General features: G+C 40.9%; 1 protein-coding gene across 5 annotated transcripts in view; it reads left to right on the forward strand.

Annotated features, from left to right (window-relative positions):
• The window catches only part of LOC140201773 (gephyrin), a 667,155-nt gene that overhangs the window by 589,252 nt on the left and 63,248 nt on the right, over nucleotides 1-14,655 (forward strand). For all 5 annotated transcript variants that reach the window (XM_072266422.1, XM_072266442.1, XM_072266431.1 and 2 more), the window contains 4 exons: nucleotides 9,551-9,643; nucleotides 9,733-9,788; nucleotides 12,885-13,004; nucleotides 13,719-13,777. In XM_072266422.1, coding sequence (XP_072122523.1) covers nucleotides 9,551-9,643; nucleotides 9,733-9,788; nucleotides 12,885-13,004; nucleotides 13,719-13,777 — 328 coding nt within the window. The remainder of the gene's footprint in view (nucleotides 1-9,550; nucleotides 9,644-9,732; nucleotides 9,789-12,884; nucleotides 13,005-13,718; nucleotides 13,778-14,655) is intronic.

The raw sequence follows: 14,655 nt of genomic DNA on the forward strand, positions 1-14,655 counted from the left end.
CTTTTCATGCCCCCTTCTTGCTCTCCTCAGCCCCTTCTTAAGCTCCTTTCTTGCTACCCTATATTCCTCAATAGACCTATCTGATCCTTGCTTCCTAAACCTCATGTATGCTGCCTTCTTCCACCTGACAATTTTCCACCTCACTTATCACCCATGGTTCCTTCCCCCTACTATTCTTTATCTTCCTCACCGGGACAAATTTATCCCTAACATCCTGCAAGAGATCCCTAAGCATCAACCACATATCCATAGTACATTTCCCTGCAAAAACATCATCCCAATTCACACCCGCAAGTTCTAGCTTTATAGCCTCATAATTTTCCCTTCCGCAATTAAAAATTTTCCTGTCCTCTCTGATTCTATCCTTTTCCATGATAATGCTAAAGGCCAGGGAGCAGTGGTCACTGTCCTCCAGATGCTCACCCACTGAGAGATCTGTGACCTGACCCGGTTCGTTACCTAATACTAGATCTAGTATGGCATTCCCCCTAGTCGGCCTGTCAACATACTGTGACAGTAATCCGTCCTGGACACACTTAACAAACTCTGCCCCGTCCAAACCCTTGGAACTAATCAGGTGCCAATCAATATTAGGGAAGTTAATGTCACCCATGATAACAACCCTGTTATTTTTGCACCTTTCCAAAATCTGCCTCCCAATCTGCTCTTCGGTATCTCTGCTGCTACCAGGGGGCCTATAGAATACTCCCTCCCTTCTTGTTCCTGGCTTCCACCCATACTGACTCAAAAGAGAATCCTGCTACATTACCCACCCTTTCTGTAGCTATAATAGTATCCCTGACCGGTAATGCCACCCCTCCTCCCCTTCCCCCCACTCTCTATCCCTTTTAAAGCACTGAAATCCAGGAATATTGAGAATCCATTCCTTCCCTGGTGCCAACCAAGTCTCTGTAATGGCCAGTACATCATAATTCCATGTATGTATCCAAGCTCTCAGTTCATCACCTTTGTTCCTGATGCTTCTTGCATTGAAGTACATGCACTTTAGCCCTTCTACCTTACTACCTTTACACCGTTTATTCTGCTTCTCTTTCCTCAAACCCTCTCTATATGTTAGATCTGGCTTTACTCCATGCACTTCTTTCACTGCTCTATCTCTTTGGGTCCTACCCCCTTGTAAATTAGTTTAAACCCTCCCGAACCATGCTAGCAGACCTACCTGCAAGGATATTGCTCCCCCTCGAGTTCAGGTGCAACACATCCAATCTGTACAGGTCCCACTTTCCCTGGAAGAGATCCCAATGATCCAAAAATCTAAAACCCTGCCCCCTGCACCAACTCCTCAGCCACGCATTCAACTGCCATCTCCTCCAATTCTTACCATCACTGTCATGTAGCACTGGCAGCAATGTGGAGAACGCCACCCTTGAGGTCCTGTTCTTCAGCCTTCTGCCTAGTTCCCGAAACTCACACTTCAGGATCTCATCCCTCTTCCTGCCTATGTCGTTGGTCGTAGAGAGACACGCTCCAAAGAAGAGATTTTTGGAATTAACTTCTAATTATATTTTATGATATATTTAAACTTTTCATGTATATTGAATGTTTGGTAAGCTTATGAATGTCAGGGACAAATCTTGCCCGTCAAATCTGATGGAATTCTTTGAGTAAATAACAGGCAGGATAGACAAAGGAGAGTCAGTGGATATTGTTTACCTGGATTTTCAGAAGGCCTTTAACAAGGTGGAACTCATGAGGCTGCTTAACTTGAGCCCATGGTATTACAGGAAAGATACTAGCATGGATAGAAGATTGGCGGACTGGCAGGAGATCAAGAGTGCGAATAAAGGAAACTTTTCTGGTTGGCTGCCAGTGACTAGTGATGTTCCTCAGGGGTCGGTGTTAGGACTGCTTCTTTTCACATTATATGTCGCATTAGATGATGGAGTTTTGCAGATGATATGAAGATAGTTGGAGGGGCAGATAGTGCTTAGGAAGCAGGGTGTCTGCAGACGGACTTAGATAGACTGAGAGAATGGGCAAAGAAGTGGCAAATGGAATATAGTGAAGGGAAAGTATGGTCATGCATTTTGGTAGAAGGGATAAAGGTATAGATTATTTTCTAAATGGGGAGAAAATTCAAAACTTAGTGGTGCAAAGGGACTTGTGAGTCCTTGTACAGGATTCCCTAAAGGTTAATTTGCAGATTGAGACAATGGTAAGGAAGGCAAATGCAATGTTAGCATTCATTTTGAGACACTATAAGAGTAAGGATGTAATACTAAGGTTTATAAGGCATTAGTCAGACTGCAGTTGGAGAATCATGAGCAATTTTGGGCCCCTTATCTAAGAAAAGATGTGCTAGTGCTGTAGAAGGTCTAGAGAAAGTTCACAAAAATTATTCCATGAATAATGTATGAGGAGTGTTAGATGGCTTTAGATTTGTACTCACTGGAGTTTAGAAGAATGAGGGCAATCTGATTGTAACCTATCAAATATTGAAAGGCATAGATAGAGTGGATGTTTCCTATCATGGATGAGTTTAGGACCAGAGGACACTGCCTCAGCATAGAGGGACGTCCATTTAGAACAGAGATGAGGAGGAATTTCTTTAGCCAGAGGGTAGTGAATCTGTGGAATTCATTGCCACAAACAGCTATGGAAGCCAAGTCATTGTGTACTTTTAAAGTAGAGATTGATAGGTTCTGAATCAGTCAGGGCATCAAAGGTTATGGGGAGAAGAGAGGAAAATGGGGTTGAGAGGGATAATAAATCAGACATGATGGAATGGCTGAGCAGATTCAATGACTGAAAGGCTTAATTCTGCTCCTATATCTTATGGCTTATGGACATTCAACCCAATGCTATTAATTAATCAGCAATAAACACTTCTACAAGATCAGAAAACATAGAAATATAGATAAAACCAACAATTAGCAATATGGTTCTTTGAACCTGTTCTGCTGTTTATTATGTTTGTGGCTGACCTTCAATCTCACTTGCTTTCTGATAAACATATCCCTTGTGTCCAAAGGTCTATTGATCTCAGTTTTGAACTTACTTAATAACTGAGCTTCCACAATCCTCTGCAAAATTTCTCATTGTCTGCTTGCTAAATAGTTACCATCCTGTTTGAAGACTTCATCCCCTAGTTCTGATTTCTCCACCACAAAGAAATAGCCTCCCAGAACTGCAGCATCAACATCTGTCTGATTGTCTTTTACTCTTGTAAACTCCAATGAGCTCAAAAGTTTACTCATTATTCGTCAGGACCGTCATCCAAGGAACCCATGGTGAAAATCTAGGCTGCACTAATTCCAACACCAGCATATTCTTCCACACGTATGAAGACAAAACTATGAACAATGGTTCAAATATGGTATTGTCTATGTAAAGCAAAATTTTAACACAACCTCTTTATTTATGTTCTCCAACTCCTATTTATTAGAAACTTGCATACCATTTTATTTTTCTAATTGCAATGTTTGCATGTCTACATTCTACATTGACTAAACCAATAGACCAAGGACCCTCAACATTTCAAAAATATTCTCCTTTTCTGTTCTTCCTACTAACGTACACAATTGCACATTTTCCCAAATTGTCCTCCTCCTCCCGCGTTACTTCCTTGTGTTCCTTTTATAGACTCTGTCTCTTCCTCGTAGCTTAGCTTTCCACCTGATACTGTTTCAAGGGCAGATATAGAACTGGTTTTTAAGCTTTTTAATGAATTTTCATCAGCTGCAGCTTGCTGATGTGAAAAAGATCCCTTGATCCTTTTACAGTTTATGTCCTTTGACCTATTATGTTACTCTATTGTGTTAATATTCACTCATCATCCCAGGGCCCCATATCTTGTTTTTGACTATTTTTTATGTTCGATTTTATGAAATGCATTTTGAAAATCCAGATATATTACAATTACTGATTTCTGATCCAAAAGTCTCTGTTAAATTTATGACCATAAACTCTTGTATTGCCTTACTGATTGGATTAGACCGAAGATAGAACAAGCTGCAACTAAAAGATGCCACAATAGGTCAAGGGCAGACACAATCTCAATGGCTCTCCATAAGACTTTAGACAACCTGGACAACCCAAACACCTGTGTCAGGGTGCTGTTCATCGACTATAGCTCAGTGTTTAACACTATCATTCCCACAATCCTGATTGAGAAGTTGCAGAACCTGGGCCCCTGTATCTCCCTCAGCAATTGGATCCTCAACTTCCTAACTGGAAGACCACAATCTGTGCGGATTGGTGATAACATATCCTTCTCACTGCCAATCAACACTGGTGCACCTCGGGGGTGTGTGCTTAGCCCACTACTCTACTCTCTCTATACCCATGACTGTGTGGCTAGGCATAGCTCAAATACCATCTATAAATTTGCTGACGATGCAACCATTGTTAGTAGAATCTCAGGTAGTGACGAGCGGGCGTACGGGGGTGAGATATGCCAACTAGTGGAGTGGTGCCGCAGCAACAACCTGGCACTCAACATCATTAAGATGAAAGGGCTGATTGTGGACTTTAGGAAGGGTAAGATGAAGGAACACATACCAATCCTCATAGAGGGATCAGAAGCGGAGAGAGTGAGCCAAGTTCCTGGGTGTCAAGGTCTCTGAGGATCTAACCTGGTCCCAACATATAGATATAGTTATAAAGAAGGCAAGACAGCAGCTATACTTCATTAGGAGTTTGAAGAGATTTGGCATATCAACAAGTACACTCAAAAACTTCTATAGATGTACTGTGGAGAGCATTCTGACAGGCTGCATTGCTGTCTGGTATGGATGGGGCTACTGCACAGGACCGAAAGAAGCTGCAGAAGGTTGTAAATCTGGTTGGCTCCATCTTGGATACTAGCCTACAAAGTACCCAGGACATCTTCAGGGAGCGGTGTTTCAGAAAGGCAGCGTCAATTATTAAGGACGTCCAGCACCAGGGCATGCCCTTTTCTCACTGTTACCATCAGGTAGGAGGTATAGAAGCCTAAATGCACGCACTTAGGGATTCAGGAACAGCTTCTTCCCCTCTGCCATCCAATTCCCAAATTGAACCCTTGGACACTACGTCACTTTTTTAAGTATGCAGTATTTCTTTTTTTTGCACGTTTTTTAATCAATTCAATATACGTATACCGTAATTGATTTACTTATTTATAATTATTATTTTATATGTATTTATTTTTTTCCCTTCTGTATTATGTATTGCATTGAACTGCTGCTGCTAAGTTAACAAATTTCATGTCACATGCCAGTTTAGTGATAATAAACCTGGTTCTGATTCTGATTCAGAAAGCAAGTAAAAGTATAACAAGAACAGGTGACCCACTGGCCCCGGGGGCTTCAGGTTGCACTAACATGGTGTTGACTATTGCAGGAAATTAAATTGTCTTTATCAATGGCAAGTTCAAATGTTGAAAATGTGGGTTATAAATTGGCAAAGACAAAAGACAAATGATATGTAGACAGCAGCCAGAGAACTGGAATTGAATACCAATGAATTGATCCACTTGACCCGAAACAGGAGTGTGTGAGCCATGGCAGTCAAAGCTGAAAATGGGCATGGCACCTGATGATGATGATGATGATGATAAATTGAATACTGCATTGTTTTTTTTTAATTTCATCTCATCTAGGAGTTCCAGCCAGATACCACTTTACTTTTGCAAACTGCCAGAATTTATTTTGGTCCTTTTCTGAAGCCAATGTACTTAATGTCCAGCTGGAGTTATTTTGCAAAGAAAACAGATGAATGATAAACAACACACGTCAAAGTTGCTGGTGAAGACAGCAGGCCAGGCAGCATCTCTAGGAAGAGGTACAGTCGACGTTTTAGGCCGAGACCCTTCGTCAGGCCTGAAACATCGACTGTACCTCTCCATAGAGATGCTGCCTGGCCTGCTGAGTTCACCAGCAACTTTGATGTGTGTTGCTTGAATTTCCAGCATCTGCAGAATTCCTGTTGTTTGCGTTTTAAAAAAAAAGATGAATGATAAAGCTTGGAGGATATATGTCTAATTATGAAATCTTATTTTATTCTGTCCCATAAGTAAACCCATCTTAAGTTTAATTATCTTTTCCTCCTCCGCTTTATATGTGTTATCAAAATGATTTTCTTCATTGCATAAATGTGTTTGAAACTGTGTGCGTGCCAGACATCTATGCACAAAGTAATGTAATTTTCCAAGTTTATAATAGGAATTCATAAATGTCAACAACAAGGACAGTTTTGGTTAGCTGAACATTCAGACTTCACATTTTTAAACATTACTGGAACGCAACAGTGGTTACAGTTTTTTATGTAACTGCAGTCCACTTGAAAAGTAAGAATGTATTGCTTTCATCAAGTCACTGGGTGATAAACACAACTTGGCAATACAGTAGCTTCCTTTTCCTTGAAATTGTTACCAAATGTTTGTGGATTGATACAGTATATTTGTTGAGTTAAAACATTGCTTTTTTAAAATTTTGTGCCGATGTCGAAATCAAGAAAATCCAGGAAATGATTGAGTTCAGCTTATTGCATAAACACATCAAAAGAAGGCATTAGACTGATATTTTAATACGCAGGTTGATAAAAAAGGTTCCTTTTATTCACTCATTAATTGTGGACAGTATTGGCAAGGCCTGCAATTATCGCTGATCGTTGATTTAAAGGGTGCATTGGCTTCTTGTACTACTTCAGTCTGTCTGGAAGCAGTCAAGTGTCAGGCACATCATTGTACATCATGGGCTGCTTTTAGGCCATGTCAGTTCAGGACAGCACATTTCCTTTTATGAAGTGTATTAGGAAATCATATGGGTTTTGACTCACATTTATTAGTCTCATAGAATCGTAGAATTGTACAGATGAGCACAGAAATTCTTTACACAGGCCTATCTCACCTAATCCAACCATAATCTATGCCAATTCCATTTGCCTGCATTTGGGCAAATTCCTCTGCACCTTTCTTAGGTACTTGTCAAAATGCCTATTGAACATTGTAATCATATGCCGATGAAGGGTATGATGAAGGGTTCTGATGAAGGGTCTCAGCCCAAAAAGTCAACTATTTATTCCTTTCCATAGGTGCTGCCTGACCTGTAGAGTTCCTCCAGCATTTTGTGCGTATTGCTTTGGACCTCCAGCACCTGCAGATTTTCTTGTGTTTGTAATCATATCTCCCTCCACTCTTTGTGATGATTATTGACTTCAAGAGGAGGAAACTAGAGGTTCCTGAGCTAGCCCTCATTGGAGGATCAGAGGTGGAGAGCATCAGTAACTTTAAACTCCTTGGTGTTATCATTTCAGATGATCTGTTGGGGGTCCAGCACATAAGTGCAATAACAAAAAAAGCATGATAACGCTTCAACTTCCTTAGAAGTTTGCGAAGGTTCAGCATGAATCTAAAACTTTGACAGACTTCTATAGATGTGTGGTGGAGAGTACATTGACTGCTTGCATCATGGCCTGGTATTGAAACACTAATACCCTTGAACAGAAAGTCCTACAAAAAGTCTATTAGGGGTAAAGCCTTCCCCACCACTATCACGGTCAGCACTCTATTTTCAAGGGGGGCCATTTTCAAGAACCCCTACCACCCTGGCCATGCTCTCTTCTCACTGCTGCACCAGGAAGAAGGTACACGAGCCTCAGGATTCACACCACCAGGTTCAGGAATAGTTATTACCCCTCAACCATCAGGCTCTTGAACCAGAAGTGATACCTTCGCTCAACTTCACTCACCCCAACACTGAACTGTTCCCATAATTTATGGACTCACCTTTCAAGGACTCTTCATCTCATGTTATTGATATTCATTGCTTATTTATTCATTTTTTAAATGTTATATTTACACAGTTTGTTGTCTATTGCACATTGGTTGTTTATCCATCCTGTTGGGTGCAATCTCTTGTTGATACTTTTATGCTTCTTGGATTTTCTGAGCGCGTCCACAAAAAAACAAATCTCAAGGTTGTGGTGACATATACCTACGTACTTTGATAATAAATTAACTTACAACTTTGTGTGAAGAACTTGCCCCTCAGACCGCTAAAATTTTTTGCCCCGCCCCTTAAACCTCGACTCTCCTGTTCTGGCAGAAGGCTGCCAACTATCCTACTTATGCTCTTCATAATTTAGTAAACTTGTAAAAGGTCACAAATCTCCCTCCAAGTTCCTTTGGGAATAAAGCCAGCCTATCCAATCTCTCATTGTATTTACAACACACCATTCCAGCAAAATCCTGGTAAATCTCTATTGCTACCTTATCCTTCGTGTAGTGTGGTGACTAGAAATGTGCATAAATCTGCAAGTGCAGTCTAACTAACCAACATGTTGTTAACATTATTGATACTAGCTGTATTTACATGTTTAATTAATTGCATTTTAATTCCAAGCTAGTATGAAGGGATTTGAACTCATGACTAATATGCTACTATTTCCAATGCTTATGATGTAGAAATATCATGTATGTGTAATTGTATTGCCATGTTTATTAAAATTTCATAAAAGTGCAGATTGGAGTCTTCAGAGTTTTATTAACACAATAAATGCTGGATACAAATAAAAAGGCTGCAAATGTCCACATTGTTTCTGGGACATATTCCACTTCAGTCAAATAAAGCTCTGTCTCTTTTGGTTTTAGTATGATAAAACTGCGAGAGTTAGCTCCAATAGGAGCAATTCTTGTGTCAGATACTGATCCATGCTGCCTTAAAAACAGCTTCATAGAGAGTGTTAACTTATCATTATTGGCAACATAATGTTCCTTATAACTGTGTAATGAGATTTTTTTCTAACTCATTGTTTCATTCTGTTGGCAAATTTAGGTGAATGATCACAATTCATTGTCTTTCTATGAAGCATAGCCATCTCCCTGTTCGTTCTTATTATATTTTTGAAGCTTCTGTTATATTTTATTTTAGCCCCCTGTGCTCCACTTGGGAAATTGCATAATATCAGGCTTCTGTTTGTAACTATAACTTTCTATGTTTAGCATTGTCCTGCTGTAAGCTTTATATGGCTTTAAATGTCTAATATAAACACTACCAGCACATTTAACATGCAGTCTAGCCAGTGAGTTGAAAAAATATGTTATTCTTATTTAACTCTCATACAAGTCTTCCTACTAGAAAATGGGAAATGAGAGCTCTCATTATGGACTGAATGAGTAAATTTCTGTGACATTAAACCAGTGTACTATTCTGTTGACTGGTGCCATGGGCCTTTTGGTAAATTCAGGCAATTCTGGTGACCATGAGCATTTGATAGGAAGAGAGAGAAGGAGCAGAGTCTGTAGACTGTAGAAGAAAGGAACTGTAAAATAGCTGAAAACTTCATCATTTGCTTTTTCCCAGCCATCTGCTTAAATTTGTGTGAAACATCTAAGACAAAATGTATTTCGAGATCAGGATTGAGTATTGTCTTGCCTATCTACTTTCCAGTGACCCATCAGCAACCACAGCAAATTGAAGCTAAGAGCAGTTGCCACATCTCATGCAATCTCATTTGTTTTAAAGCTTAACTAGTTTAGAGTACAGAATGAACCTTCCAGCCTGATGGGCTCTTTTCATTGATGGTAACTTGTTTCTTTGTTTTTCAGATGGTATGGGTCGAGTTCTAGCACAGGATGTATTTGCAAAAGACAACCTGCCACCTTTTCCTGCATCAGTGAAGGATGGCTATGCTGTGAGAGGTGAAGAGAATATATTGTTCTAAGTGATTAATGTTGAAGTTGCAGATTCTATCTGAACAGCTTGAAAGTGGTTATGTTTTGTATTACAGCTGCCGATGGCCCTGGTGATAGATTCATTATTGGTGAATCGCAGGCAGGTGACCAGGTGAGTTTTGATGTTAAGTTTACTTAACATTGAATCTAGGCATTTAGGACAAGGAACCAAAACCTTTCCTGCAAATGACTGATAAACTTCTTTGTCACATGAACACAAATCTATAAGTAACTGATACAAGCCCTTTTTTTCTGAATGGATTACCATTCTGCTTGACCGCTATTCAAAAGGGCATTGAGCTTTCTCCCTCATCATTCAGAATTTATCTTGTTGAAATGTGGACAAATGAGAGAAGTAGAAGCCAAACCAAAGGTGGTGACGAATCAGCATATAGGAGAGAAATTGCAATTCTGATTGAATGGCGCTACAACAACATCCTCTCACTCAACATCAGCAAAATCAAAGAGCTGATTATTGATTACAGGAGGAAGAAACCAGATGTCCATAATGCAGTCCTCATTAGGGGATCAGAGAAGGAGAGGTAACCTTAAATTCCTTGGTATTATCATATCAGAAGATCTGTCCTCGAACCAGCATATATGTGCCATTACAAAGGAGGCACAACAGCACCTCTAACTTAGAAGTTTACACAGATTTGGTATGTCATTGAAACTTTGACAAACTTCTATAGATGCATGGTGGAGAATATCCTGACTGGTTGCATCACAGCTTCGTATGGAAACACCAAAACCCAAGAATGGAAAACCTTACTAAAAGGGTGTATACAGCTCAATCCATTACAGGCAAAACCCTCCCTACCACTGAACGTATCAACATGGAGTGATGCCACAAAAAGTTAACATCCATCATCAAGGACCCCACCTTTTATGTCATGCTCTCTTCTCACTGCTGCCATCAAGAAGGACAGGAGCCTTAGCTCCCACACCACCAGGTTCAGGAACAGTTATTACTCTTCAACCATCAAGCTCCTAAAACAGCATGGACAACTTCACTCAGAGGACTATATAACCCATGTAACACACATAAAAGTTGCTGGTGAACGCAGCAGGCCAGGCAGCATCTCTAGGAAGAGGTACAGTCAACGTTTCAGGCCGAGACCCTTCGTCAGGACTAACTGAAGGAAGAGTGAGTAAGGGATTTGAAAGTTGGAGGGGGAGGGGGAGATCCAAAATGATAGGAGAAGACAGGAGGGGGAGGGATAGAGCCAAGAGCTGGACAGGTGATAGGCAAAAGGGGATACGAGAGGATCATGGGACAGGAGGTCCGGGAAGAAAGACGGGGGCGGGGGGAACCCAGAGGATGGGCAAGGGGTATATTCAGAGGGAGAAAAAGGAGAGTGAGAGAAAGAATGTGTGTATAAAAATAAGTAACAGATGGGGTACGAGGGGGAGGTGGGGCATTAGCGGAAGTTAGAGAAGTCGATGTTCATGCCATCAGGTTGGAGGCTACCCAGACGGAATATAAGGTGTTGTTCCTCCAACCTGAATGTGGCTTCATCTTTACAGTAGAGGAGGCCGTGGATAGACATGTCAGAATGGGAATGGGATGTGGAATTAAAATGTGTGGCCACTGGGAGATCCTGCTTTCTCTGGCGGACAGAGCGTAGATGTTCAGCAAAGCGGTCTCCCAGTCTGCGTCGGGTCTCGCCAATATATAAAAGGCCACATCGGGAGCACCGGACGCAGTATATCACCCCAGCCGACTCACAGGTGAAGTGTTCCCTCACCTGGAAGGACTGTTTGGGGCCCTGAATGGTGGTAAGGGAGGAAGTGTAAGGGCATGTATAGCACTTGTTCCACTTACACGGATAAGTGCCAGGAGGGAGATCAGTGGGGAGGGATGGGGGGGACGAATGGACAAGGGAGTTGCGTAGGGAACGATCCCTGCGGAATGCAGAGAGAGTGGGGGAGGGAAAGATGTGCTTAGTGGTGGGATCCCGTTGGAGGTGGCGGAAGTTACGGAGAATAATATGTTGGACCCGGAGGCTGGTGGGGTGGTAGGTGAGGACCAGAGGAACCCTATTCCAAGTGGGGTGGCGGGAGGATGGAGTGAGAGCAGATGTACATGAAATGGGGGAGATGCGTTTAAGTCCCTGAATGGTGGTAAGGGAGCCTCCAACCTGATGGCATGAACATCGACTTCTCTAACTTCCGCTAAGGCCCCACCTCCCCCTCGTACCCCATCTGCTACTTATTTTTATACACACATTCTTTCTCTCACTCTCCTTTTTCTCCCTCTGTCCCTCTGAATATACCCCTTGCCCATCCTCTGGCCCCCCCCCCCCGTCTTTCTTCCCGGACCTCCTGTCCCCTGTCCCATGATCCTCTCGTATCCCTTTTGCCTATCACCTGTCCAGCTCTTGGCTCCATCCCTCCCCCTCCTGTCTTCTCCTATCATTTTGGATCTCCCCCTCCCCCTCCAACTTTCAAATCTCTTACTCACCCTTCCTTCAGTTAGTCCTGACGAAGAGTCTTGGCCTGAAACGTCGACTGCACCTCTTCCTAGAGATGCTGCCTTGCCTGCTGCGTTCACCAGCAACTTTTATGTGTGTTGCTTGAATTTCCAGCATCTGCAGAATTCCTGTTGTTTGCGTTGAAATATAACCCATGTTCTCAGTTTTATTTATTTACTTCTTTTAAATCTGCACAGTTTGTCTTCTTTTGCACATTGTTTGTTTGTCATAATTTGTTGGTGTGTTGTTTTCCTTTGATTCCATTGTATTTCCTTGTTTTACTATGAATGCCTGCAAAAATTAATCTCTGGGTACTATGTGGTGATATAAACTTCACTAAAACATTTAATTTGACCTTTGAACTTTGAGTAGATCATAACTGGGGGATATTTGGCTTTAGCATTTGAACTGGCAAAATTTGTAATGCTCATGTTTTCTTACGGTGCAGCAAGTGAATGGATGAAATTGAGCCTCACTGTTAGAAGTTGCAGAATGTCTGCATTTAGAAAACAATGAGGATTTACAGAATGCACCAAAAATCTATTCCCAATTAAATAGTGGAGTACCAAGAAAAAGAAAAAAACAAATGGGGATTCCAAATGATAAAACTGTTCTTTATTAGTTTTAAATGAATTCCCAAAAACATAATGTGTTTTGTTTCAGTTTCGTTTGATATGTATCAACTGTAAGCTTTCAAGCTTTGTCTAATAGTCTCAATCCTATATTTTTTGCAGCCCACTCAGACAGTGATGCCTGGCCAGGTGATGCGAGTAACAACAGGGGCTCCAATACCCTGTGGCGCAGATGCAGTTGTACAGGTTGAAGATACCGAGCTCATCAGGGAATCAGATGATGTAAGTAAAATATACTTAACTAGTAGAAAAATGTTGTTTTTATTATTCAAAGATTCCTTAATGTGAATGCTTTTTAGTTGAGGACTAGGATAGATGCTAAGTATTGCCATGTTCATTTCATATTGGTATTCTTTATGTATGCAGCATGATGTACTTCTAATCTTGGTAAGTTGATAGATAGTTATTAAGCTTTTTTGAGCACTGTAATTGGTGCTTACATTTTAGTAACTAATCAAGCTTATGCTTTTATTTCCTCTTCTCAAACTGGGGACCCATGCAATAAGATCTTCATGCCCACAAATATGTTTTGTTTTTCTAATTTTTGAAGGTTATTTCATTTAATGAGTTTCATAAAGTTTTTTTTCAGATTTTTTTGCATCTATTCATTTTATTTTAAAGTAACAGTACATGACAGCAGAAAGAATGCCGCATGTTAATTTCTGAGATTGGAGATCAGTTTTATTGCATTATTTCACTATTATTCCTGAAGTTTGCTGCTATTTTTTTTTAAAACAGCAATTCTAATAATTCATTGTAGAGAAATCAAAAGGCATACTAAATAGCTAAGGAATCTCGGTCTATACAATCTCCACATGCTGCATTCCAGATTGCCTTTTAGTGTTCATCAATGATGCTTTTAGAATGACTATTGTGGCTTCACCAGCCAAGTATTCTATATGTCCTGTTAGCTTAGGCTGCAATTTAATGTTGCAGGGCACAGAAGAGTTAGAGGTGCGAATTCTGACACAGGCTCGTCCAGGCCAGGACATCAGGTCAGTATCTGTATATTGTGCATGAGATTTCAGTAGCCCACTTCGCTGAATTTATAACATAATCCTGTCAATTTTTTAAAATATTAATATCCAAAACAAAATAAGGGAAAAGTAAGTAGAATCAGAATCAGGTTTATTATCACCAGCATGTGTCGTGAAATTTGTTAACCTAACAGCAGTAGTTCAATGCAATACATAATATAGAAGAAAAAAAATAACAGAATATATATATTGGAGATTAAAAATTGTGCCAAAAACAAATAATATAAATTGAAAAAGTGAGGTAGTGTTCATGGGTTCAATATCCACTTCGGAATCGGATGGCAGGGGAAAAGAAGCTGTTCCTGAATCGCTGAGTGTGTGCCTTCAGGCTTCTGTACCTCCTACCTGATGGTAAATGTGAGAAAAGGGCATGCCCTGGGTGCCGGAGGTCCTTAATAATGAACACTGCCTTTCTGACACACCGCTCCTTGAAGATGTCCTGGGTGCCTTGTAGGCCAGTACCCAAGATGGAGCCATCTAAATTTACGACCCTCTACAGTTTCTTTCAGTCCTATGCAGTAGCGCCCCCCCACCCCCATACCAGACAGTGAAGCAGCCTGTCAGAATACTCTCCATGGTACATCTATAGAAGTTTTTGAATGTTTTTGCTGACATACCAAATCTCTTCAAACTCCTAATGAAGCATAGTTGCTGTCTTGCCTTCTTTATAGCTGCATCAATATGTTGGGACCAGGTTAGGTCCTCAGAGATCTTGACTCTCAGGAACTTGAAACTGCTCACTCTCTCCACTTCTGATCCCACTATGAGAATTGGTATGTGTGCCTTCGTCTTACCCTTCCTAAAGTCCAGAATCAGCTCTTTTGTCTTACTGACAT

The sequence above is a fragment of the Mobula birostris genome, chromosome 1, assembly GCF_030028105.1.
Source record: "Mobula birostris isolate sMobBir1 chromosome 1, sMobBir1.hap1, whole genome shotgun sequence".
NCBI classification, from domain to species: domain Eukaryota; kingdom Metazoa; phylum Chordata; class Chondrichthyes; order Myliobatiformes; family Myliobatidae; genus Mobula; species Mobula birostris.